This window comes from Sycon ciliatum, chromosome 1, assembly GCF_964019385.1.
Source record: "Sycon ciliatum chromosome 1, ocSycCili1.1, whole genome shotgun sequence".
In the NCBI taxonomy this organism is placed as follows: domain Eukaryota; kingdom Metazoa; phylum Porifera; class Calcarea; order Leucosolenida; family Sycettidae; genus Sycon; species Sycon ciliatum.
Window position 1 is genome coordinate 70,891,778 of NC_088643.1, and position 27,319 is coordinate 70,919,096.

General features: G+C 44.7%; 2 protein-coding genes across 2 annotated transcripts; one reads left to right on the top strand and one right to left on the bottom strand.

Annotated features, from left to right (window-relative positions):
- Positions 1 to 402: 402 nt before the first annotated feature.
- Positions 403 to 16,327, bottom strand: LOC135806685 (sushi, von Willebrand factor type A, EGF and pentraxin domain-containing protein 1-like). Its single transcript, XM_065320920.1, has 24 exons — positions 16,061 to 16,327; positions 15,605 to 15,778; positions 15,153 to 15,326; positions 14,752 to 14,928; positions 14,390 to 14,563; positions 14,005 to 14,178; positions 13,577 to 13,750; positions 13,074 to 13,247; positions 12,723 to 12,842; positions 12,316 to 12,492; positions 11,808 to 11,887; positions 11,207 to 11,405; positions 6,037 to 6,144; positions 5,594 to 5,767; positions 4,936 to 5,109; positions 4,533 to 4,709; positions 4,159 to 4,332; positions 3,766 to 3,939; positions 3,339 to 3,512; positions 2,844 to 3,017; positions 2,482 to 2,601; positions 1,927 to 2,103; positions 1,411 to 1,496; positions 403 to 1,010 (listed from the first exon to the last, which is right to left on the bottom strand). Exons 1-24 carry the CDS (start codon positions 16,143 to 16,145, stop codon positions 810 to 812), a joined length of 3,795 nt encoding a protein of 1,264 aa, XP_065176992.1. The 5' UTR covers positions 16,146 to 16,327; the 3' UTR covers positions 403 to 809.
- A 4,182-nt stretch (positions 16,328 to 20,509) lies between these two features.
- LOC135806695 (sushi, von Willebrand factor type A, EGF and pentraxin domain-containing protein 1-like) lies at positions 20,510 to 25,602 on the top strand. Its single transcript, XM_065320927.1, has 10 exons — positions 20,510 to 20,594; positions 20,766 to 20,939; positions 21,277 to 21,450; positions 21,817 to 21,993; positions 22,395 to 22,583; positions 22,788 to 22,961; positions 23,264 to 23,437; positions 24,104 to 24,280; positions 24,523 to 24,599; positions 24,849 to 25,602. The coding sequence occupies exons 1-10, from the start codon at positions 20,510 to 20,512 to the stop codon at positions 25,035 to 25,037; spliced, it is 1,590 nt and encodes a 529-aa protein (XP_065176999.1). The 3' UTR covers positions 25,038 to 25,602.
- Positions 25,603 to 27,319: the final 1,717 nt, after the last annotated feature.

The window sequence follows — 27,319 nt, forward strand, 5'->3', positions numbered from 1 at the left end:
AGGGTTAGGGTTAGGCTTAGGGTTAGGGTTAGGGTTAGGATTGTGCTGGTAATATTCTTTGGGATGGCGCAGCAGGAGGCGGAATTCCCCTAAGGAAAGTGCTGGCTGAAGAGTTCCAAAATGGTTTACAAAATCTCAGTACCTTTTTCCAGTCGAAACCCCTAACCTATGTGTAGTACAGCGGACCGATTTCAATGATATACTCCAGAGAAAAGGTACATCGCCTCATTGGCCAGTGGAATAGCCTTCGGCGCCTCAAAGTGATCATCTTTCCTGGTGTCACTGGTCACACCAGCTACTGTAGCTGGGTCGGCATGTTTAAGAAAAATCACGAGCCTTCACCACTCCTTGTACAGGTCAAGTGGCTATGGCAGACAAGATAACATCATGGCGTCATATTAATCTGATACTAGGCATCGATTTATTTCTCTTTGCTGCGTTTCAATAGTTTTGCTTTCAAGTGTCAAATTCCTGGATTCCACCGGCATATGTATGGTACATTCGAATGAAAGGTTAAAATAGCTGATGAAGATGTAGCGAAGCAACACGCCATAGAATCTTAGTAGGATACCAAGAGGACATGATAACTGCTCTGAAAAACAAATTATCATGTAAGTTTTCTATAAATGTTTCAGATTTTGGTTGGATGAACACCGGAAGTGTTTTTCTATAGGTTTAAATACTTCAAATAGAACCATGATTATGGGAAAGAGTAAAAAATCACCCTACAAAATGCAGTAATTTGCTATTGAAACTCGTCATGCTCTGATGTGTGCTCTTTATGAATAATTAATTAAGAAAGATTCAATTTAGTCTTCACTGCTGCTACTGCTGCTGCTGCTGCTACCGTTCCTATTGTTGCTGCTCTTGAAAGAGTTGTCATCGTCACTGGAGCTACGGGAGCTGATGCGACGACACGTGGCTGCAGCTGCAGTCCATCTTCCATTGGACAAACAGGTGACTCTCGCGCTGCCAATCAACCTAAATCCACGGCTGCAGCGGTATATAATCTGATGAACAGAGAGAAGCAGAGAAAGAAGAGGCAGACGGATTTTCACACATTGCAACACATTCTTAAAATACATTATACTTGACGTACATGTGTACACGCACTTTGAAATAGGAACTTCAAGCACATGTAGAACAATTTAGGTGGTGGACAATGGCAGAAAGACAATGAGACAAACCCTTAACTGAAGCCTAAAGAGGAAACCTGTAATGGATTTCTTAGTCCACATTTTATCCGTAGTACACATGTATTGCACACTATTTAGATGGACACAGTTGAGAAACATACTCGCACGCAATACACAACGCGCGGGTTGTAAGAGTGGGCACCATTTCTAGGAAAGGATCCATGTCAGCATGAAAGGGCAAGAGCAAGATGGAGGCGGAACAATGGCAACTCACCCTGCTTCCCACTGCAGTGCCTGTATACATGTACGTCACACGTCCATTGGCTATACCTCTGGGCAGGGCACAGTTCATCGATGCTGCTGCCATAAAACAGAAAAGACACAAGGGCGAGGAGAACACAGTTTAGAAAACAGTTGATTGGCGCGAGTGTCAGGGCAGACCGCAACATAGTAAGAGAGCAGGAATCTTAAATATGCCACAACCAAAATTCGCAAAGTTGAAATGGATATTTGTTATCCTGTACCTCGTAAGGGTTTGCAGAGCAAGACTGCTTTGAAGTCATTTAAACTTACAAAAAATACATGTCTCTCAAGGAAGGGACATGTGCCGCTAACGTGTTTGTGCTTCGCAATGGCTAAAAGGACATCATGTGCATGTACCGACTCGTTCCATTCGTTCTTGATTAGGGAAGTCCTTGGCAAAAATGATTTCTTCGTCCAGAGGATGAAGTGATAAGAATTGAAAGAAGTTCGGTACATGCATATCACTTCTCAGTCAGGTTACCCTCACCTCTGGCTGCACATGATGGCTGCTGAGACCAATGTCCAGTGGTCTGGCAGATCGCCTCGCGACCACCCACCATCTCATATCCCTTGTCACAAGTGTGCACAGCCTTACTTCCCAGTGTGGTGGAAGTGTAGTCAATCACACAATTATCAACGCTGCCTGGGTCTGAACAGCTGATCACTGAAGGGGAAGACGCGAACAATAACAACAGGTATAGGAAACAGAGGCCTTATAAGAATAAAAGACTGGATGAAAGAATCTGTAGCTCAAACCTGGTGCGCTATGTGCTGCCCCATGTTGCTCAGTGAAGGTCATTTCAGTAAGTATCTGAACATGTGTATCCATGCTTCAGCCTGGCTCTACATATTGTGGCATTTGTGCCATGGTGAAGCCAAGGCACAAGTTGAATCTTTAGGATGTCATGATATGGCAGCTGCATCTGTAAGCACTTCTAAGGGAATCATGCGACCTGTAATTAACTAAGCTATACGTAAGGAGCAAGCTAGAGAGGAGTATTCCGGCATTGGGAGCGCAAACGTCTCCAGTACTAGTACTCACGTCTTTCACAGTTCTTCCCTGTATAGCCAGTAGGACATACACACATGTAGTCATCCAGCAGGTCCACACAGACACCATGGTAACAGGGATCCGATTGGCAGGGAAGTGCAAGCTCCTCAACTGCATGTCAGAATAAAAGGAAACAGATTACTGGCAATCAGTCTTCTAAAAGAAAACCCGCATTCTTGTACATTTGATTATCATCCTACACCATGATATAGTGGAGCGGGGCGTCACAGTCTTGCTTGATAGGAACTTATTCACGGTGAAAGGAGGGGCAGGTTGATAGTACGGGGATGCGAAATGGACGCTCATGATTTGCTGTAATTACAAAATCGAATGAGCAGGAGGTAATGACTCACGAATGCATACTGGCGGCTCAGTCGACCACTTTCCATCGTCTTGGCAGATAGCATCCGATTGTCCCTCGAGACGATGACCTTGTCTGCATGTATAATGTACTTTACTACCGACTGTGTACGTGGAGGAGCGAAGAATGCCGTTCTCAATTCGGCGAGGACGAGGACAATGCGTAGCTGCAGGATAACGAACACAAAAGGAATGGTGCGTACCTTATTAGAGATGGTGTGCACAATCTAACACATACCCACTCAATAGGAGCATACAATCATAAGGGCCGGTGATTCTCTCTCTGTCTACTGAGGCACCGTTGGAAGCAGCTCATTTGGATCAAGTATATGCTGAGGATCGAGTGTATTGAGTGTATTAAGGCACCTACAGGGGCCAACGGAAGTACAATGTGCTCAATCTCTCACTCTGCAGCTGGTAGTCATTCTTTGCAATGCCATCACGAGGTTGTACGATCTAGTGATAAGTATGTATGCTGAAATCCTTACCTCTACATGTGGGTGGCTCGGACCATGTTCCATCAACCAGGCACAATGAGGTTTCCTTCTCGGCGATCTCAAATCCTTCATCGCACGTATAGTATGCACGGCTACCCACTGAAACACCGTCGTACGTATACTGGGCGTTACTGATGGTGGGTGGGAGAGGACAAGTGCTACTGCCTGGAGACAAACCAGAATGGAACAAACACGTAGTACACAACGCTAGTTGATTTTCTGTATGTTTCAGAAGAGTGGAAGGAAGAGGTTCATTGGAGCAAAGTTTCCGGGAGTGCCGCAAACTGAAGAGTGACTACACACAAAATAATGATGAAGAAAACACCTTTGGTTACAAGTGGCAGTGAGAACACAATGGGTCGCAAGTATTTATCAGCAAAGTGCAGTGAGACATACTAGTAGTAGGAAGGGTACTTACGCACACAAGTCGGAGTCACAGAGGACCAAGTTCTAGAAGCTTGACAGAAAGCCTGGGCATCACCCACAAGTCTGTAGCCATCAGTACACTGATAGTCAACACGACTTCCCACTGTAGTTCCCGTCACCCTGAAACCACCATTGACAACATCAGCTGGCTGAGGACAACTAGCGACTGCACACAAGACAAAATACAGGAAACGGATGAGAATCAGAAAGACAAGAGACAACTTACGACAAGACGTTCCTTCTCCATCACGTGGCTTCTGTCTGTGTCAGATTGTCGAAGTTACGTTACTGTGAATAATTATGGATCTGTGATGCAATACAATAGAGCATAAGACTAGTGTATACGTTTTCTCTCCAGAAATAATTGGACATCCGTTCTTCTTACCTCTGCATGTAGGACGTTCAGGAGACCAGGCACCATCAGCTTGACATACGCGCTCACTTCCACCGATCAGCTCAAATCCAGTGTTGCAATGATAATTGGCACGACTTCCAACAAGTGTGTTCGGATAGACAACGCCGCCATTGGCAATGGATGTGGGAGGTGAGCATCCAGTTGCTGGACACGACAAAAATATGCAAAATGAACGAGGGAATTAGTTAGAATTGAATCTTCCCTTTAAAACTCGTCTGCATAACTTAACGTTATGACATAATTATTATGTTCTGTAGTTAATTTAAGAAAGCATTCATTGTATGGTTAAAAGTGTAGTTGAGTGATTCCCAGTCAACGTTATTTAGTTGACCTGGCTTACTCACCTCTGCATGTTGGTGGTTGACTAGACCAGGTGCCCTTGGTCTGACACGTAGCTTCTACATTGCCCACTAATTCATATCCCACGCTGCACTGATACGTTACACGAGCACCAACAGTAAGGCTGGAGGATGTTGCTGTGTACTGACCATTCTCAATACGTGGTTGTGGACATGTGGTTTCTGTGGGGAAAAAGGAGTACAATGTACATGTAGGTATACCACAAAATATGAAATACAGTTAGATTTTTGAATCACAATGTGGGACTAGATATTCATCCTGTCATATTGTGGTTGAACAGGTTGGGATAATATACATGTAGTGCGTTCTCCTTTACAACGAAGTGGAACATTTCCAGGAGGGTCAACACGACATGTTCAACATTTTGCGGTAATTCACTATACTTACTTGTGCATGATGGTAACTGTGGAAACCATGTCTTATCCGGCTGACACTCCAGTGTGGCCTGACCATTGAGCGTGTATCCTGGGAAACAGCGATATGTCACTGTATTCCCAACTGTCGGGTCAGGCACTGGGAAACCTCCGTTAGGTATGCGTGTTGGATCTGGGCAGCGGATACCTGCAAAACACATTAAAAAATGGACAAAGAAAACGATTTTGAAAAGAATAATGCACTATGTAAACCAGGAACTTGTGACTCGTGAATCAGGTTTCATGTTTTGGGATTTGTAGTTTAATACTTTCCACAGCTTGAACCCAACCTAGAGGAGAGAGAATTTAACACGATTTTTTAAACTGCGGAAAATGCAATGCACTATTGATGTATCACATGAATCTGGTGCCTTTTAGAAGAATTATCACTGCAAGTGTTAGACGTACTGTAATTTCACAAATTTTCGGTGTACTTTTATTTTCGGTACTTTCGGTGCGTCTGTTTCATACCTAAAATTTCAATACACCGAACAAACACTTAAACACATAATCCAATAGGGAACTGCTTCTGTGTACCGAAAATTTCTGTTCACCTAACCTAGCCTGTTGCCCTCATACCGAAAATATTGAGCACCGAAAATTTCTGAAATTAGAGTATTTTGGTTTCTTACGTTGACATTCTGGTGCTAAGCTAGACCATGATCCATCCTGCAGACACGTGGCTTGTTTCTCACGGATCAGCTCGTAGTTAGCGAAACATTCGTAGGTCACCGTGCTTCCTACACTCCGACCCGTTGTGGTATAACGGCCATTCCGGATCTGTGCGGGTATTGGGCAGTTGATTCCTGAGCAAGGTAGTGAGAGACAAAAAAAATAGCACACATGAATCACTCACGCAGGCGCCGTAGAGTGCATCACACAAGATTTATTCACGCCATGGAGTGTGGTCAGCTTCAAGATAACTATCACAATCAGAATAGTAAACGAGCAAGTGCGGAGTCCAGAAGTCGAATGCATCACAACATACATGTACGTCTACAGGCCACAGAACAGTGAGCGTATATGCAATGTATGTATGAGTAGCTGTGCAAGTATTTACATCCTAAGACCTTACCTCCGCCATCCTGTCCAGATACCCTGTTGGTTAATGCCATCATTGCAAATAATACAACGATCGCCATAGTGCCGAACGACTCCATGTTGACTGCCTGACACGGCGATTAGGGCAACAGAACTTAAAACAATTATACTGTATTGGTATAAGTATGATCTCCAATGGCTGAATTTGATAAAATAATTGTATTGAGAGGTTTTAGGATTTCTCTGCGAATGTACAGCAACAGGTAGCCTGAAAAGAAGCTAACAGAGGTAAAGCGAGTTGCTCCTGCCGAACTAATTTGCTTTCTCAGTCTGGGTTGCTGGAGACTCTTTTTTTGAACTGATGTTGGAGATCTTGGAGGTCTCTTTTATAGCGAGAGCGTCTGCCCGAGTCCGCAGGTGTTGCATTTGTTTTGTGATGACTGTGTTGATCAGCCATAGGAGAACGAACATGGGACATGAAAGGATGACCCTCAGTGGTGTTCAGTTTTCTCTTCTTGCTCTTGATCCTTCCCACTCGTTCGTACCCCAAATGGTGGCGTGTTGGATACTAGTAGTATGCATTACATGGGTTCATGCAGATGTTCTGTTGGCTCAAACCACCACGTAGGGTGTAGGTAGCTTTGTAGCATATGTCTTCCCGGAAACTCTGCAGGGCCAAGGATAAGACTGATGATACGTCGCGCATTGGGCTATTGAGTATTCTATCTTTTCAAGAATGTATGATGATTGTATACACGCACCGTATCTCACAGTCTTATTGACATAATTATGCGCACGGGTGGGATGGAGTGCTCTCGACTCGAGTCTCATTGAACCCATAGTACACCACAGTACACGCGGCTGTTGCAGGTAAAGTAACACGGTAAATCTATTTTATTATTTATTTACTCAGTTGCACGCGTTGGATTCCGGGTACACGCGGGGACATCACACACGTCACAACTGTAACCGATCCGCGGTCCTGGCCCTGGCCTGATCTTACCTGGGACAGAGCAATGGACACAGCTAGCTTAGCTACCCTACAACCGCATTAGATCTTGCCAGCTAGGCCTAGGGTCGCGGGGGTGTAGGGCCAAGTCGAGTGGCTTGCTCTGATCTGATCGGCCTCTTAGATGTAGAATGTCATGTGAGATACGGACGAACCTGGTATGTCCACCCACACGGCTATGCATGCATGACGCCTGCATGCGTGGAGGACACGTACTTTACTGTTTATATAACAGTGTTCACACTGTACGAGTTGTTTACTTCTTGTCTTGACTTGAGAAGGAAGTTGAGTGCATCTCCAGGATCACTACACCAAACGCAGTATACCAACGTCAATAGCATGTACATGTACATGTACATGTAACCTCCCCGTGAGCCTACATGTACATGTACATGTATGTACTCTTGAGTCTTGGTGTAGTAATTATTCTAATGAGCCGGGGCTCAAGAAGATATTACCTGACTACATGTATACAGGTACCAGGCCTCTGCACTGCAGTCAGCGCAGGCAACACTATTATCACTAATGACAGGACACGTGATTGTTTAAGATCACTTGCATTGTGGCTTTAAAGCTTTGTTGAATGTCATTCAAACGTTGAACAGGTTGTACAATCATGTAAATGTACATGCACATGACTGTAGAACGACAGTAGAACAATCAGGGTACAGTTTGAATGTTAATCATGTGTATCTACCCACTCAATATTAGACAATAAATACAATCATGATGTTTTCTCTCCGATAGTGGAGCTATCACTATCCGGTACAACGTAGTACATCTACCAAGTCACAGTCAACAGGAGCCCATACAACCTTGTTACTGTACACAGTAACAGCCAGTACCCACATTACATGTACGTAAACACTTTACACAGTTCCTCTTGCAATGTCGACTTTACGGACGGTTCCTGATTGCTCTCAATCGGCCTAAAAACCAGTATCATAATTATCGTGATTTAAAGAACCTTTAGCCGGAGGCAGCGTGCGAGAAGTACTGGATTTGAGGGCACTAATAAGCCACAAGACGGGCGTGGCACATCTTTACAATGCCCTCTTATCCCATAAAACAAGGTAGTGCTATACACGCACACCATACATGACTGTACAATGTCGTGTACATGTACATAATGACGATAATGACAAGTGCAGTACATGTACATGTACATGCATAATGTGGCTCAGTGGTAGGTCGCTGCCATTATCATGTCTTCAAACTAATGAATACTACATGTTACTATTATAGTGACCTACAACCAGCCCTTCGACATACTGTTGATAGCCTACACCAGGCTAGGCACTTTGTCAGATGCTTTTTTGTGTTTTGGGGGCATTGGGGCCATGTGGATAATGTGGCGGAACAGAACTTTTATTTGTTTGTTTTGAAAGGTTTCTGACACGCCAATACTACAATACCTGACAGTAGTTTGTCGTGATACACTTGTGTTTGTACAGACATCTTCTTCACATGCATAGTACATGATTACATGAAGTAAATGTACTCAGCAAGGAGTATGTGTCCATCCGTGACATTCCTGTTAATTGCTTCTGGCCGCAATTTCACCACGAACATGACAATACGCGTCCAACCATGGCCGCCTTGTCTCTCTCTCTTCGATCTTGTTACAGTCGTGGGTAGTTGCTGCATAACTCGTTCTCATGTGTTTCTTCTCTTTTTTGCATTTACTACTGGCTCAGTATCCGAGTTAAAACAATAACCGTGGCAGACAGCAGGCAATGAAAGAAGTTGGACCAACAACGGAATATTTCAGAACGCGATGCATCGATTGGCAAGATGCGCTTTGGATTTGCACGAGTTTGTTTTTACCACCACTGGTGCAGAATGGCTGAAAGTGGCTGAATCCATTCAGCGCTCCACTCAGCGCTTCGAAAACGGCTGACTGCTGAGAACGGCTGAAGCCGAAAATTCAGCCGTTTCTGTAGCAACGATGACATTAAAAAGCGCTTTTTTCCGCTGAATGGCTGAATCGCGCTTGGTGTGACCGCGGCCTTAGGCTTAGGGTTAGGGTTAGGGTCAGGCTTAGGCTTAGGCTGAGGCATAGAGTTAGAGTTAGGGTTAAGCTTATGGTTATGGTTAGAGTTAGGGTAATGGTTAGGGTTAGGGGCAGGGTAGGAGTTAACGTAAGGCTTATGCTTAGGTCTCACCTCTAGGTCTAGGGTTAGGGTTAGTGTAAGGTTAAAAACTCGGATGTTGAGCCAATAGTAATGTGGCTTGGCTTCCCCTCTTCATGTGTTGAGCCTCCCAAGTTGGGTGGTATGTTGCCTTGCGTTTTGGAGTTGTAGTTAGACCGGTTTGTCCAATGGTCTCACTAGTCTCGTCATCATCATCATTCTCATAACGTTCGACATTCTTTGTTGCCGAGGGACATAGCTTGTGCACATCTTCGTGGCCCATCCCTTCCCCTCATTGGAACTTTCCGCATCTGAGCTTTCCTATTGGGAAGGTTGTTGGTTTGCGCTTTGTAGATGTGTTGGAGCTGGGTATCAGGCCGTCGAATGTCTCAATATCCTTGTTAGTTTTGTGCCTTGTTGTCGCACTATCTGACTGTATTATTGTCTCGTTACCTTGGTGGACTGTTAGTCATAACTCGTAACTTATAGGTTCTTTTCTCTTTCCATGTTAGTGTAAGGGTTAGGTTTAGGCTTAACTTAGGCCTAGACTTAGGCTTAGGGCTAGGGTTAATGTTAGGGTTAGGTTTAGGGTTAGGGTTAGATTTGGGGTTAGGGTTGGGGTTAGCGTTAGGGTTTGGGTAGGGCTAAGTTAGGGTTAGGCTTAGGATTGGGCTTAGGCGTGGGGATTAGGGATTAGGGTTAGGCTTCGGCATAGGCTTAAGCTTCGGTTTGGGCCAAGGTTTATGTACGTCTTGGGTTGGGATTAGTGCAAGGATTAGGGTTAGGGTTAGTGTTAGGGTTTGGCTTGGGCTTGGACTTAGGCGTAGGATGAGGGTAAGTGTTAGGGCCAGAGTAAGGGTAAAGGTTAGATTTAGGTTTACGGTTAGGATTATCCGGGTTAGGCTTAGGTTTAGGTTTAGGCCTAGGCTTGGGCTAAGTCTTAGTCTTAAGGTTAGGGTTAGGGTTAGGGTTAGGGTTAGGGTTAGGATTAGGGTTAGGGTTAGGGTTAGGGTTAGGGTTAGGGTTAGGGTTAGGGTTAGGGTTAGCGTTAGGGTTAGGGTTAGGATTAGGGTTAGGGTTAGGGTTAGGGTTAGGGGGAAGGTTAGGGCTAGTGTTAGGTTTAGGGTGAGGGTTACGGTTAGGGTAAGGGTTAGGGTTATGGTTTTGTTTAAGGTTAGGCTTAGGCTGGGGCTGAGGCTTAGGGTTAGGCTTAGGATTAGGGCTAGCGTTAGTGTTTGGGTTAGAGTTAGAGTTAGGCCTAACTTAGGGTTAGGTTTGTGCCGGTAACACACTTTGGGATGGTGCAGCAGCCTGCCAGCAGGAGGTGGAAAGTGCTTGCCGGAGAGGTCCGACATGGTTTACACAATCTCAGTTTTTCAGGTGAAACTCCTACCCTATGTGTAGAACAGCGGACCGATTTCATTGATGTCATGCACCAGAGGAAAGGTTCGTCGTCTCAATGGCCAGTAGAATAGCCTTCAGCTGAGCGCCTCAAAGTGAACATCTGTCCTGATTTCACTGGTCACATCCGCTACTGTAGCTGGATCAGCATGATTTAAAACACTCACAAGCCTTCACCACACCTTGTACAGGTCAAGTGGCTATGGCAGACAAGGTTATATCAAGGTGTGGTATGGATCTGATACTACCATCGATTTATTCTATTTTCTGCGTTTCAATAGTTTTGTTTTCAAGTGTCAAATTCCTGGATTCCACCGGCATATGTATGGTACTGTACATTCGAATGAAAGGTTAAAATAGTTTTAATGAAGATGTAACGAAGCAACACGCCGTAGAATCTTAGTAGGATACCAGAGGACCTGATCACTGCTCTGAGAAACAAATTATCATGTAAGGTTTCTATTAATGTTGTAGTTCTTTGGTTTGATGTACATACTAAGTGTATTTATATAGGTTTAAATACTTCCAATAGAACCATGATTATTGGAAAGAGTAAAAAAGATCACCGTACAAAATGCAGTAATTTGCTATTGAAACTCGTCATGCTCTGATGTGTGCTCTTTATTAATAATTAATTAAGAAAGATTCAATTTAGTCTTCACTGCTGCTACTGCTGCTACTTCTGCTGCTGCTGCTGCCGTTCATATTGTTGCTGCTCCTGTGAGAGTTGTCATCGTCACTGGAGCTACCGGAGCTGATGCGACTACACGTGGCTGCAGCTGCAGTCCATCTTCCATTGGACAAACAGGTGACTTTTGCGCTGCCAATCAGCCTAAATCCACGGCTGCAGCGGTATATAATCTGATGAACAGAGTGAGCAGGGAAAGAAGAGGCCGAAGGATTTGCACACATTGCAACACATTCTTAAAATACATTATACTTGACGTACATGTGTACCCGCACTTTGAAATAGGAACTTCAAACACATGTAGAACAATTTAGGTGGTGGACAATGGCAGAAAGACAATGAGACAAACCCTTAACCGAAGCCAAAAGAGGATACACTGTACCTGTAATGGATTTCTTAGTCCGCATTTTATCCGTAGTACACATGCATTGCACACTATTTAGATGGACACAGTTGAGAAACATACTTTCACGCAATAACGCGCGGCTTGTAAGAATGGGCACCATTTCTAGGAAAAGATCCTTTTCAGCATGAAAAGACGAGAGCAAGATGGAGGCGGAACAATGACAACTCACCCTGCTTCCCACTGCAGTGCCTGTATACGTCACACGTCCATTGGCTATACCTCTGGGCAGGGCACAGTTCATCGATGCTGCTGCCATAAAATAGAAAGACACAAGGGCGAGGAGAACACAGTTTAGAGGACAGTTGATTGGCGCAAGTGTCAGGGCAGACTGCATCATAGTAAGAGAGCAGGAATCTCAAATATGCCACAACCAAAATTCGCAAAGTCGAAATGGATTTTTTTTATCCTGTACCTCGTAAGGGTTTACAGAGCAAGACTGCTTTGAAGTCATTTACAATTACAAGAATGCATGTCTGTCAAGGAAGGTACATGTGCAACTAACGTGTTTGTGCTTCGCAGTGGCTAAAAGGACATCATGTGCATGTACTGACTCGTTCCATTCGTTCTTGATAAGGGAAGTCCATGGCAAAAATGATTTCTTCGTCCAGAGGATGAAGTGATAAGAATTGAAAGAAGTTCGGTACATGCACATCACTTCTCAGTCAGGTTACCCTCACCTCTGGCTGCACATGATGGCTGCTGAGACCATTGTCCAGTGGTCTGGCAGACCGCCTCGCGACCACCCACCATCTCATAGCCCTTGTCACAAGTGTGCACAGCCTTACTTCCCAGTGTTGTGGAAGTGTAGTCAATCACACAATTATCAACGCTGCCTGGGTCTGAACAGCTGATCACTGAAGGAGAAGACGCAAACAATAACAACAGGTATAGGAAACAGAGGCTTTATAAGAATAAAAGACTGGATGAAAGAATCTGTAGCTCAAATCTGGTGCACTATGTGCTGCCCCATGTTGCTCAGTGAAGGTCATTTCAGAAGTATCTGAACGTGTGTATGCATGCTTCAGCCTGGCTCTACATATTGTGGCATTTGTACTATGGTAAAGCCAGTACTACTAGTACTCACGTCTTTCACAGTTCTTCCCTGTATAGCCAGTAGGACATACACACATGTAGTCATCCAGCAGGTCCACACAGACACCATGGTAACAGGGATCCGATTCGCAGGGCAGTGAAGGCTCCTCAACTGCATGTCAGAAAGGAAACAGATTAATCAATCAATCTTCTAAAAGTACACCAGCATTCTTGTACTTTTGATTATCATCCTACACCGTGATATAGCGGGGCGGGGTGTTCTTGCTTGATAGGAACTTATTCCTGGTGAAGGGAAGAGCAGGTTGATAATACAGAGATGCGAAATGGACGCTCATAATTTGCTGAAATTACAAACTTGCATAGGCAGGAGGTAATGACTCACGAATGCATGCTGGCGGCTCAGTCGACCACTTTCCATCGTCTTGGCAGATAGCATCCGATTGTCCCTCGAGACGATGACCTTGTCTGCATGAATAATGTACTTTACTACCGACTGTGTACGTGGAGGAGCGAAGAATTGCGTTCTCAATTCGGCGAGGACGAGGACAATGCGTAGCTGCAGGAGAAAGAACACAAAGGAATGGTGCGTACCTTGTTGGAAATGGTGGTCAGAATCTAACACATACCCTCACAATAGGAGCATATAATCATATGGCCTGGGATTCTCTCTCTGTCTACTGAGGCCTGTTGGAAGCAGCTCATTTGGATCAAGTATTATGCTGAGCATCGAGTGTCCTTAAAATCAGTCACTGTATTGAGGTACCTACAGGGGCCAACGGAAGTACAATGTGCCCAATCTCTCACTCTGCAGCTGGTAGTCATTCTTTGCAATACCATCACGAGTTTGCACGATCTAGTGATGAGTATGTATGCTTAAATCCGTACCTCTACATGTGGGTGGTTCGGACCATGTTCCATCAACCAGGCACAATGAGGTTTCCTTCTCGGCGATCTCAAATCCTTCGTCGCACGTATAGTATGCACGGCTACCCACTGAAACACCGTCGTACGTATACTGGGCGTTACTGATGGTGGGTGGGAGAGGACAAGTACTAATGCCTGGAGACAAACCAGAATGAAAACACACACGTAGTACATAACGCTAGTTGATTTTATGTAAGTTTCAGAAGAGTGGAAGGAAGAGGTTCATTGGAGCAAAGTTTCCGGGAGTACCGCAAACTGAACAGTGACTACACCCAAAATAATGATGATGAAAACACCTTTGGTTACAAGTGGCAGTGAGAACACAATGGGTCGCAAGTATTTATCAGCAAAGTGCAGTGAGAGATACTAGTTGTAGGAAGGGTACTTACGCACACAAGTCGGAGTCACAGAGGACCAAGTTCTAGAAGCTTGACAGAAAGCCTGGGCATCACCCACAAGTCTGTAGCCATCAGTACACCGATAGTCAACACGACTTCCCACTGTAGTTCCCGTCACCCTGAAACCGCCATTGACAATATCAGCTGGCTGAGGACAACTAGCGACTGCATACAGGAAAAAAAGACCGGAAACGGATGAGAATCAGAAAGACAAGAGACAACTTACGACAAGACCTTCTTTCTTCATCACATGGCATCTGTCTGTGCCAGATTGTCGAAGTAACGTTACTGTGAATATGGATCTGTGATGCAATGTAATAGAGCCTAAGTGTATGCGTGTTCTCTCCAGAAATAATTGGACACCCGTTCTTCTCACCTCTGCATGTAGGAAGTTCAGGAGACCAGGCACCATCAGCTTGACATACGCGCTCACTTCCACCGATCAGCTCAAATCCAGTGTTGCAATGATAATTTGCATGACTTCCAACAAGTGTGTTCGGATAGACAACGCCGCCATTGGCAATGGATGTGGGAGGTGAGCATCCAGTTGCTGGACATAATAAAAAATATGCAAAATGAACGAGGGAATTAGTTAGAATTGAATCTTACCTTTAAAACTAGTCTTCATAACATAACGTAATGACATAATTAGTTAGTTTAAGAAAGCATTCATTGTATGGTTAAAAGTGTAGTTAAGTGATTCCCAGTCAACGTGATAAGTTGACCTGGCTTACTCACCTTTGCATGTTGGTGGTTGACTAGACCAGGTGCCCTTGGTCTGACACGTAGCTTCTACATTGCCCACTAATTCATATCCCACGCTGCACTGATATGTTACACGAGCACCAACAGTAAGGCTGGATGATGTCGCTGTGTACTGACCATTCTCTATACGTGGTTGTGGACATGTGGTTTCTGTGGGGTAACAGGAATACATGTAGGTATACCACAAGTATATGAGTTTCTATAAAATACAGTTAGATTTTTGAATCACAATGTGGGACTAGATGTTCATCCTGTCATGTTGTGGTTGAACAGGTTGGGACAGTATAGTGCGTTCTCCTCTACAACGAAGTGGAACATTTCCAGGAGGGTCTACCGGACATGTTCAACATGTTGCGGTAATTCACTATACTTACTTGTGCATGATGGTAACTGTGGAAACCATGTCTTATCCGGCTGACACTCCAGTGTGGCCTGACCATTGAGAGTGTATCCTGGGAAACAGCGATATGTCACTGTATTACCAACTGTCGGGTCAGGCACTGGGAAACCTCCGTTAGGTATGCGTGTTGGATCTGGGCAGCGGATACCTGCAAAACACATGAAAAATGGACAAAAAACGATTTTGAAAAGAATAATGCACTATGTAAACCAGGAACTTGTGACTCGTGAATCAGGTTTCATGTTGTAGGATTTTTAGTTTAATTTTTAAAATACTGTCCACAGCTTGAACCCAACCTAGAGGAGAGAGAATTTAACAGTATTTTTTTAAACTGAGGAAAATGCAATGCACTATTGTTGTATCACATGAATCTGGTGCCTTTTAGAACAATTATCACTGCAAGAGTTAGACGTATTGGTTTCTTACGTTGACATTCTGGTGCTAAGCTAGACCATGATCCATCCTGCAGACACGTGGCTTGTTTCTCACGGATCAGCTCGTAGTCAGCGAAACATTCGTAGGTCACCGTGCTTCCTACACTCCGACCCGTTGTGGTATAACGGCCATTCCGGATCTGTGCGGGTATTGGACAGTTGATTCCTGAGCAAGGTAGTGAGAGACAAAAAAAAAGATCACACATGAATCACTCACGCAGGCGCCGTAGAGTGCATCACACAAGATTCATTCACGCCATGGAGTGTGGTCAGCTTCAAGATAACTATCACAATCAGAATAGTAAACCAGCAAGTGCGGAGTCCAGAAATCGAATGCATCACAACATACATCACAACATACATGTTAGTCTACAGGCCACAGAACAGTGAGCGTATATGCAATGTATGTATGAGTAGCTGTGCAAGTATTAACATCCTAAGACCTTACCTCCGCCATCCTGTCCAGATACCCTGTTGGTTAATACCATCATTGCAAATAATACAACGATCGCCATAGTGCCGAACGACTCCATGTTGACTGCCTGACACGGCGATTAGGGCAACAGAACTTAAAACAATAATTATATTGGTATAAGTATGAACTTCAGGGCACTGGATTTGATAAAATAATTGTTTTGAGAGGTTCTAGGATTTCTCTGCGAATATACAGCAACAGGTAGCCTGAATAGAAGCTAACAGAGGTAAAGCGAGTTGCTCCCGCCGAACTAATTTGCTTTCTCAGTCTGGGTTGCTGAAGACGCTTTTTTTGAACTGATGTTGGAGATCTTGGAGGTCTCCTTTATAGCGAGAGCGTCTGCCCGAGTCCGCAGGTGTTGCATTTGTTTTGTGATGACTGTGTTGATCAGCCATAGGAGAACGAACATGGGACATGAAAGGATGACCCTCAGTGGTGTTCAGTTTTCTCTTCTTGCTCTTGATCCTTCCCACTCGTTCGTACCCCAAATGGTGGCGTGTTGGATACTAGTAGTATACATTACATGGGTTCATGCAGATGGACTGTTGGCCAAAACCACCACGTAGTCGTAGGGTGTAGGTAGCTTTGTAGCATATGTCTTCCCGGAAACTTTGCAGGGCCAAGGATAAGACTGATGGCACGTCGCGCATTGGGCTATTGAGTATTCTATCTGTTCAAGAATGTATGATGATTGTATACACGCACCGTATCTCACAGTCATATTGACATATGCGCACGGGTGGGATGGAGTGCTCTCGAGTCTCATTGAACCCACAGTACACCACAGTACACGCGGCTGTTGCAGGTAAAGTAACACGGTAAATCTATTTTATAATTATTTATTTACTCAGTTGCACGCCTTGCGTTCCGGGTACACGCGGAGTCGCGGACATCACACACGTCACAACTGAAACCGATCCTCGGTCCTGCAGCCTGGGACTCCTGGCCTTATACTACTGTAGTATTCATTATTATTATTATCTTACCTGGAACAGAGCAATGGACACAGCTAGCTACCCTACAAACGCATGGGATCTTGCCAGCTGGGGGCGTAGGGCCAAGTCGAGTGGGGTGCTCTGATCTGGTCGGCCTCTTAAATAATTATGTAGTTGTGAGATACCTGCGAACCTGGTGTGTCCACCCACGCTGTTAGTGTTATGCATGCATGACGCCTGCATGTATGGCGGACATGCGGCTGATTCCTTACTTCACTGGTCACATTGTACATGTACTACGAGGTGTTTACCTAAGACTAAGAGTACATACATGACTGTACACGTACATGTACATGTAACGTCCCCGGGAGCCTACATGTACATGTACAATCATGTACACGTATGTCCTCTTGGTACAATAATAATATTATTCTAATGAGCTGCAGCTGAAGGAGATGATACCTGACTATACCATGCCTCTGCACTGCAGTCAGCTCAGGAATAAACAGGCAAAACTAAATGACAGGACACGTGATTGTTTACGATCACTTGTGGCTTTCTTGAATGTCATTCAACAAAGACCAAAAGAGATGTCATTCAACAAAGACCGTGGTCGGTGGTCCATGGACCAATGTCATACTACCAGTGATAGCGCGGCCTAGAACACTCAACAGGATGTAAATGTACACACATGTACGTGCACATGGACATGATGAATATGACTGTTGAACCATAGTAGAACAATCAGAGTACAGTTTGAATGTTTATCTACCCACTCAACAATTACAATCATGATGTTTTGTCTCCGATAGTGGAGCTATCACAATCAGGTACAACGTAGTAGTACAATGTACCAAGTTAACAGGAGCCCATACACCCTTGTACAGCCAGTAAAAGCCACTACCCACATAATGTAAACACCTTACAAATTTCCTCTTGCAATGCCGACTTTACGGACGGTTCCTTATTGCTCTCGATCGACCTAACAACCAGTATCATAATTATCGTGATTTAATAGCACCTTTAGCCGGAGGCAGTGTCCAAGAAGTACTCAATTTCAGGACATTAGTAAGCCACAAGACGGGCGTGGCACATTTTTACACTGCCCTCTTTAGTCTTTGTCCCATAAAACAAGGTAGTGCTACACACGCCCACCATACAATGTACAGTCATGTACATGTACAATGTAGCTTATTAGTGGTAGAGCGCTGCCATTTTTATGTCTTCAAGCTAATGACTACTATAATCTACAATGTACATGTAGGAGCTGCAACCAGCCCTTCGGCATACTGTCGCTAGCCTACTTTGCCTAGCTAGGTACTTTGTAAGATGCTTTTTGTGTGTTTTTGGGGGGGGGGCATTAGGGCCATTTGCGTAAAGTGACTGAACACAACTTTTATTCATTTGTTTTGAAAGGTTTCTGACACGCCTGGACTACAATACCTGACAGCCGTTTGTCGTGATACACTTGTGTTTGTACAGACATCTTCTTCACATGCATAGTACATGATTACATGAAGTAAATGTACTCAGCAAGGAGTATGTGTCCGTGACATTCCTGAGAATTGCTTCTGGCCGCAATTTCACCACGAACATGACAATAAGTGTCCAATCATGGCCGCCTAGTTGATATAATTATCCTGAGAACAAACTGTGACTGTTAGTACGAGATGGGAAAAAACATGCCTTCTCCAAGGACACGCAGCATTGACTATTTTGTTGCGTTTTCATGGATAGGTACTGTCAACACATGATTGCAGCACCTGAACTACACAAAAAGTGGGGATGTTTATATTGTTACCCTGCCAAATTTCTTTAAATTTCTTCTTTACAGTATACTCGATCGAAGTCAAATATTTTTTGTAAGGATTGGGAGAACTTCACTTCCTCGACTGATCCTTGATATGTCATGTGCATGTACATGTAAGATGATCTAACTACACCCACGAGACTGGCCACAACAGCCGTAGCGCTTCCCACATCGATGCACCTCCGAGCGTCCTTGGCTCATGGTGCTGCTCATTGAGTATGGATGACCATTGCGGTGAGAATGTGGGTCGGCGATGTTAACCTTCATTAGTTCATGTCAAGTACATGTATACACGCAGGATATGACCATCAACCCTGTCCACTCCAGTCGCTGAGTTTATCGCATATCGATATCGTTCAGTAGTTCAGTAGTTCATGCTCACCGATTCTTGGTCTTGAGCTGTGTTTTATTGTGCCTTGCTTGTACATAATGTAGGTGATGTGCATGATCAGGCTTGCGTCTCTCTATCGTAATGAACGCAGAGTTCTCCCAGTTCTGCACGCCCCCGCAACTTACAGGTGTGATGTTCATGTGCATACTTGTACAATGTACATGCAGCTCATAAAGTGTGTGCACTACCCGGAATCCCGGAACAAGTTGCATGTAGTTACCAATTACCCCAGTTCAACTGTGGTGTGTACCCGCGTGGTCAGAATGGGTGATTGCGACAGCACTCCATGGCACATTGCTGTTGCACATGTATGATGTACAATGACTATGTACATACAATACCCATACATGCCTTTACAAGTGCATGCTAGAACATACGTGTAAGTATTATAAGAATTCATGAATTCCGGCCACCATACTGACTGTGAATGGTACATTGCGATCGATTTGGCCAGTTAAGTGACTCCAGCTCCGCTCAGGAGACCTCACAAAGTCGAAACAACTAGCTGTCCGGAGATTGAGTCAATGGTACATGCATTTACATTGTATTATGTTGTTCTTGAAAATATGCAGTATGGTGTTGTAATTTGGTCGAGGGATCATGGTCCAGCAGCCGGTAAAACACTTGCGACAAAACAAGCTACACCCTACGCAGAGCCTAGAGAAGGTTAGCGAAACAGTCCGCATGAACCATGAACCCGTGTTGGATTTCCAGTACCAACACACCACATGCATACTGGAATATGTGGGTTCTACTCACGCACGTCAAGTATTTAAATCGGTAAGAAAAGCGCGAGCTCCAGTGTTGCAAGCAAACAACCTTCTCCCCACATTGCTTGACTCGATTCAGACATTGGGGTACATTGAAGAAAAGGCAATTGTACCTGAGAGTGTGGGAGTGATCAAACCTACATTGTATAACCAAGCAGTTATCAGTGGTCATGTCCAATTCTCGTCTTTACTCTCACTTAGCTGTAGAACACCGACTCATTACAGGCAGCACTGTATTCCTCTGGCAACGGCGTGGAGCAACATGTATAAAAGAGACACCTTTCAAGACTTCAGCCATCAGTTCAAAAGCACCTTCGGAAAATCCGTAGAAGGATAACCAAAGAAGTCCAGCGGAAATTTCACTGTTTTGTTTCAGAAGATTGCATAGTTCTATCAGTATAAGGAAGAAGGTTGGAATTTGCGAATACTTGCACTGGTATCCTCAGCGCACAGAAAATTAGGTCAGGATAAGTTCATAGACTGGTTCATACATGTAGCTATCGCAAGCTTTCAAAGATGGCGACCACTGTCACAATGGTAGTCGCTATCCTCGGCGGAGTTCTGTCATTGTCCAGCGTCATCTATGGACAGGATGTAAGAGGTAAGTTCTACAGTAAGAAAATCAACATGATTAGGACAGTTCTTTTGTTGTTACCTTTAATTAGAAAGAGAACCAACGTTGTATCGCACCACACTGATGATTTCGCAGCACAGTGCTAATGGATTTCCGACGTGAAATGTTTGTCTCTTCTTTTCTGGCTTTTATACTCAGAAATCAACTGTCCCGTGCCTGAACTAATCCGGAATGGACGTTTCTTGACCACGGGGTTATATGTAGGCAGCACAGTGACTTACGAATGTTTCGCAGACTACGAACTTGTCGGCGAGAATCAAGCAACTTGCCTGAAGGATGGATCCTGGTCTAACATCAAGACAACCTGCGAACGTAAGGCAACAATAATAAAATAAAATAAAAAGTAATAGTTTAGGTATGTAAGTTTTACAGGCATTAGCCTAGTTGTAAAACCATTTTCGTAAGTGCATGGCTCACGGGGACTCCCCATGACATCATTCGTGCTATAACTTTAGGCGATCCTTTTTTCTCTCCTCGTATGCTGTACTCAGTAGGTCAGATCTCAGTCTAGGCTGAACCCACAGAACGTCTTGTCAAGCAATGTACGCAACCTTAGTTGCCTTAATTGCCAAATAATTATAAATTGAAATTGGTATGAAGAATTGAAGATCAATTAAGTTTCGCTGTGATACTGTGTTCCTGTTCTCAGGTATCAGGTGTCCAGACCCTACACGCATACCCAATGCTGGATTCCCAGTGCCCGACCCGGTGGTTGGAAATACAGTGACATATCACTGTTTCCCAGGATACACTCTCAACGGTCAGGCCACACTGGAGTGTAAAGCAGATAAGATATGGTTTCCAGAGCTGCCCTCATGCACTAGTAAGTACAATGTCATGTACATGTACTAGCACTTCAAAGACAAGTAATAGAGTGTCAATGAAACAATCGATAATATCCAAGGGCAAGGACATGATGTCGTGCATGCACTTGCAGAACATTGACAGAGTCACTGAAAAATAATTATTTCAAATGAAACGAGGAAGTAGTTTCCCCTCAATCCTGATGAAGGCTCCTGGCCGAAATTTGATTGAGATAATAGAAATTTGCAGCAAATAGGGGAAAGTACTCCTGAGCTATTGTGTAAATCATGCTGAAGCCACACGAGTACTGTATGTGACATTGGTGAGCTAATTCTAACCGTAGCTTGTTATGGTATTACCATATCCACTGACTGTACTTCTCCAGAAACTAGATGTCCACAGCCACGTATTGAGAATGGTCAGTACACAGCGACATCCTCCAGCCTTACTGTTGGTGCTCGTGTAACGTATCAGTGCAATGTGGGACATGAATTAGTGGGCAATGTGGGAGCTACCTGTCAGACCAAGGGAACCTGGTCCAGTCAACCACCAACATGCAAAGGTGAGCAAGGAAGGTGACCATTAGCACCGTGAAGTCATGTCTGTTTCCAATAACATTATTAAGTCCCTTAGAAAGTATAATGTATTGCACTTCTTCCAAGTAATTACCATCATTTGAGGGAACTATTCGATATTACATGATGAAACCTAGTCTCCAGAACTCCCACCACGAAGAGGTGAGCATGTTGTCCTCAACATTTTGGCCGATCACATAATGCAGTATGCAGCCCTGTTTGCTGACGTCATTTCGTCAAGATACCGTTTGAACGTACATACACATGTCTGGAGTACTCGAAGCACATGTACATGTACAATGTACATGTACGCCTGTGACTTGCAAGTGTGCAGTGATGCAATGAGGAAATGCCCTTGTTTGCGATCCTGTCCATTTCCTGTGCGCAGCAATCAGATGCCCTCGACCTCTTGCAATTGCCAATGGTGGTGTCAGCGTCACCGGAGCAACGGCCGGCAGTCGTGTCAACTATGCTTGTGACGATGGTTTCAGACTTGTGGGTAATAGCCAGGCTTCCTGTCTGACGTCCGGGACGTGGTCTTCCAAGGCTCCGACTTGCGAGCCTAATTACTTGCCCCGTAAGTCCTTACCAAACAAATCCCAGAGCACGTACTGGCTACTGTGTTGATTTCCTGACCACGTTTGTGCTGAGCAGTGACAATTGGACTGGTGATGGTGTAATAGTTGAGAGCAAACCAAGCATTGGCCGCAATAGAAAATAACTAGTTCCTATCTGCCGACAGTATCCTGATAAAACACTGCTTTTTCCATTCTCCCTTCAGGTACTATCGCGTGTCCTCTGCCACCCAATATCCCCAACGGCCGATACACGCACGGCGGTAATACGGTGGGTAGCCGGGCATACTACACGTGTGATGAAGGCTTTGAGATCTTCGACAAGGAAACTTCAATGTGCCAGATTGATGGCACATGGTCAGATTCACCAACATGTAGAGGTAAGGAGACATACCCTACCTACAGTTATGTCTAGTCTCTCTTTAGGTCTGCATGTACATGTATATGGGTATTGCAAAAAGCCTTCCAGCTGTAGATTGAGAGATGCGGCAGTTTGGATGTTTCTATCATTCATCATAATCATTAAATCTACACTGTCTCTACACCACATCACTCGCGAGGTCCAACATACATGTACATGTACATGTACATCTGATCTCCCTCAAATATGACTTGTCTATACTAGTACATGTACAGGTACATGATATACCCCCATTCCCTCTCTATACATTTCCTTCTCCAGCCACGCATTGCCCTCGCCCTCGTCCCATTGCGAATGGTGATGTGACCTATACAATGTACACAATCGGCAGTGAAGTACGGTTTACATGCACGCAGGGTCATCGTCTCCAGGGACAGTCAAAGGCGACCTGCCAAGCTGATGGAAAGTGGTCTGCTGCATTCCCAGTTTGCATTCGTAAGTGATAAGAACCTGGCTATATCATAGTATCAATACTCTGTGGCTGATCAACCTTTCTGCGCTTACCTGTACAATCATGCTAAAGCTGAAACCAATGGACAGTGGAGTGCCTCCAGACTCACCATCACGACTACCCTGTAGAACCCACCCTCCCATTGTTCTCTATTGTCCTTTTCCCTTCCCTGATGAGGCAGTGTTATTGAAGTAAAAAAAACTTCAGTGATGGAACAAAATTTAACGCATTTCTATCATAGTTCGCAAGAGTTACAGAAAAGGAAAATAAAATAAGGCTGTCTTTCCCTCAAACCAGTGAAAATAAGGCTGTTTCGCTGCTACTCAAAGCATGCTTGCAGTGCACTCGCTTATTCGCGAATACATGTATCTGCAGAAACTTGCTGTACGAACCTACTTGCAGTACACCGTGCTGTAGACAGCTACTAGTACTTAGTAGCTGTGAGTTCGACCATCTACATGTAAGCCTGAGCAGTAGAGCTACGACTACGAGTAGCTAGCTACAGCACATCGCGCTCAAACATAGACAGTAACAGTAAACATGCCATCCAAAGTTAGTTTATATCGTTATGTTTTCACTACTCCCTCTCTTTACGAATTCGTTGTGAATACGCGTTAGAATATTATGACTGTGTGTGTGTCCACCTTCAGCGATCAGCTGTTCAGTTCCAGCCACCGTTGAGAATTGTGTGATTGACTACACTTCCACAACACTGGGAAGTAGGGCTGTGCACACTTGTGAGAAGGGCTATCAGATGGTGGGTGGTCGCGAGGCGGTCTGCCAGACAACTGGACAATGGTCTCAGCAGCCATCATGCGCAGCTAGAGGTACGTGGGTAGGGAATACCAGATTGTCAAGGATAACTGCAATAGAACGAAGAATCTGTAGAAGTCCTTTCAATATGGTGCTCCCAGTCACGTGCATGTACTTTGTTGACTTTGCAGATACCGGGTATCGCATTTAGACCAAAAAATCCGTACTAAGTTGTTTCCAGAAAACTAATACACGTCGCTACCACTATTAAAAATTAAAATGTTGTGTTCGTACGTTCTGTTTGCCTCGTGTGCAGCACCGGTCAACTGTGCCTTGCCTAGAGGCATAGCGTATGGACGTGTTGAATACACTGGCACCTCAGTAGGAAGCAAGGTAGGATAACTTTTACTTGTCAGACCTGTAGCTGTGTGTCGATTTGAGCGTCATTGTCTTGTCGGATATGATGACTAGTGATGGATACCATGCCATTGTATTGCATCGTAACTTCCCTCCTACCATGCATGGTTTTCAAACCAACGTATTCTGGATGTTCGGTCCAGAAAGTATTCCACCCGGAAGAGCAGTGTTTAATGCAACCATACTGACTATAAGCTCTGTCTTTCTTTTCTCTACGTCCATCAGATCATGTACAGATGTGTTCGCGGATTCAGGCTGATTGGCAGGGCACAAGTTACCTGTTTGTCCAATGGAAGATGGACTGCAGCTGCAGCCACGTGTCGTCGCATCAACTCCGGTAGCTCCAGTGACGATGGCAACTGGTACAACAGGAGGAACAGGAACGGCGAGAGCAGTAGCAGCAGCGAAGACTAAACACATTACAAAAATAATAATATCTCTAAAAAAAGCTAGAATACTATGCTCTTGAAGGCACATGTAGAAGCAAGCATCCAAAATCTCTACAATGAGTTTGATCAGGATTACATCGCTCTCAATACCGTATATGTACATGTAGCTAATCAGGATGACATTTTGCTTATCGGTGTCTTTTCGAATAGCTTTCCCAGTGATGGCTGTATTTTAATCTACTTCCATACGTTAATACCTGTGCATGTGGCCGATCTCTCTTTCAATATTCACTATAAGTATTGTTCAGCTGCACTGATGCTGAGCTTCTATCACCTCAGTGGCTGTAACATGATCTGATTTCAGAAGTAAATTATACTTAGTGGCAAGTTATTGCCCATCGAAGGCATGCAGGATGATTTCATGATAAACGTACCGGTACAGTGCACCTCTAGCCGTATTACTATAGTAATGACCGGCTACTTCTCGCCTATCCCTATCAACAGCTATTTATCTCTCTTTCTACAACCCAGTGCTACGACACATGATTTCCTATGGGATGGTAACTTGTGATTGTGAAGAAACATGCGGTGATTTGGAAGGCCACCAGGTGGCGTAAACTTTGACTTGGTACGGTACATACATGTACATACATGTATAATGTAGGTTTACAGTAATGCTTGGCTTAGGTTGGTTTGTTCAGGGAATTGTATAATGTATACGTCCCTGATTTAGTTGTTTTATTTTATTTGAAAGTAAGTCGACCAACCGTGAAAGGATAAGACTGATAATGAAGTCATTGAAGAAGGGTTTGTGAAAATACGATCTCAAGATCTGTATGAATGAAGACAATTCTGCATGTACTGAGATTGCGCTCTGTGTATCACGTTGAGGAAAAGGCAATGCACAGAATGGGTTTGTGTTTTCAAGAACTTTAAAGCTCTATTGTAGCCTTGTAGTCTTTTCACTTCATCTCCAACCCGCAACGCACTAACAGTGACAGTCGCCGGGAGCCAATCACGTCAATCTCGTTATTATAAACAATAAGTTTCTCCAGTATGATACTACATGTACATGTTTTGTACTTGCTCAGGGTTGACTGCCATTACTGTGGATATCGTAATGCTACTTGTAAAAGCATACCGGCATGGTATGCTTTTCTCTAAAACAGCTGTTGTTTTGAAAAAAAGGGTACTCTCCCTCAACTACATGAACAGTGATATGAGCTGCCAAGATTTACACCTTCCATACGTATATGTACTCCTTGTATGACTGTGTGACTGGAAATGTCTACAAATTGGCCTCAACTCAATGGAACAACCAAAGTTTTATATGTGACTGCAAGAAAAAGAACAAATCCCATACTCTTCACCACCATCTTCAGCACTCAAGCTAGCACTCGTCGGGACCTGCACCTCGGCTAGATCCGCCCAGCCCAGCAATCAGTTCTGCGTTTGACGAGGTTGTACATTGGAGGAAGAGATTTTTCAAGATTCCAACAGGGTCCGTTGGAAAGGATTTTGTCAACCTCATTGCCGCACAACTTCGCAGTTTCGTTGACTCGGCAGGCACCAATGCGAGTGCTATGTATAATCTGTCGGTCTTGCCATCGTTGATGTTGCAGGTGACTCACAGTAAGAGCAAAGCTAAGGCTAACGCTGACCATCTTCAGAGGCGGATGGCTTTGTGGCGGGGCGGTGATTTGGATGCACTGCTTGCGGAGGGCCGTTGCCTGCAGGACACCTTGTTTCGCTCTAGGCCGGGTGGCAAGAGGCAAGGAGAGAGTGACAGAGCCCGCATGTTTGCTGAACACATGAGGAAGGGAAGAGTACACGATGCACTGCGCTCATTGGATAGCGGGAATGATGACAGTGGAGTGCTCAAAATAGACGACATGGTCACTCTAAAGGACGGCACCCGAAGCTCTGTCAGGGACCTTCTTCAGGAGAAGCACCCAGAGAGGCTGGCTGCCAGCCCGGAAGTCTTGTTGAGTGGACAGCCCCCCGAGGTGGACGGCATTCGATTTGACCCATTGACCCCGGATCTCCTCAAGTCTATCGCCGAGCACACAGAAGGCTCCGCTGGCCCTTCCGGTCTGGATGCTGCTGCCTGGCGCCGCATGTGTTTGGCGTTCAAAGGAGCCTCAACACTCCTTTGCGAAGCAATGGCTGATTGCGCCCGCTTGCTTGCGACCCGTGTCATACCATCGGAGGGCCTCATTCCATTTCTTGCTGGTCGGCTAATTGCACTGGACAAGAAGCCTGGGGTCCGCCCAATCGGGGTTGGCGAGGTGCTGAGGCGCATTGGTG

Coding starts and splice junctions, on each gene's coding strand:
- LOC135806695 (XM_065320927.1), top strand. CDS start 20,510: ATGGCGACCACTGTCACAATGGTAGTCGCTATCCTCGGCGGAGTTCTG. Junction 22,584..22,787: donor CGAGCCTAATTACTTGCCCC/GTAAGTCCTTAC, acceptor TTCTCCCTTCAG/GTACTATCGCGTGTCCTCTG. Junction 23,438..24,103: donor TGCATTCCCAGTTTGCATTC/GTAAGTGATAAG, acceptor GTCCACCTTCAG/CGATCAGCTGTTCAGTTCCA.
- LOC135806685 (XM_065320920.1), bottom strand. CDS start 16,145: ATGGAGTCGTTCGGCACTATGGCGATCGTTGTATTATTTGCAATGATG. Junction 13,248..13,576: donor CGAACCACCCACATGTAGAG/GTACGGATTTAA, acceptor TTTCTCCTGCAG/CTACGCATTGTCCTCGTCCT. Junction 3,018..3,338: donor CGAGCCACCCACATGTAGAG/GTAAGGATTTCA, acceptor GTTATCCTGCAG/CTACGCATTGTCCTCGTCCT.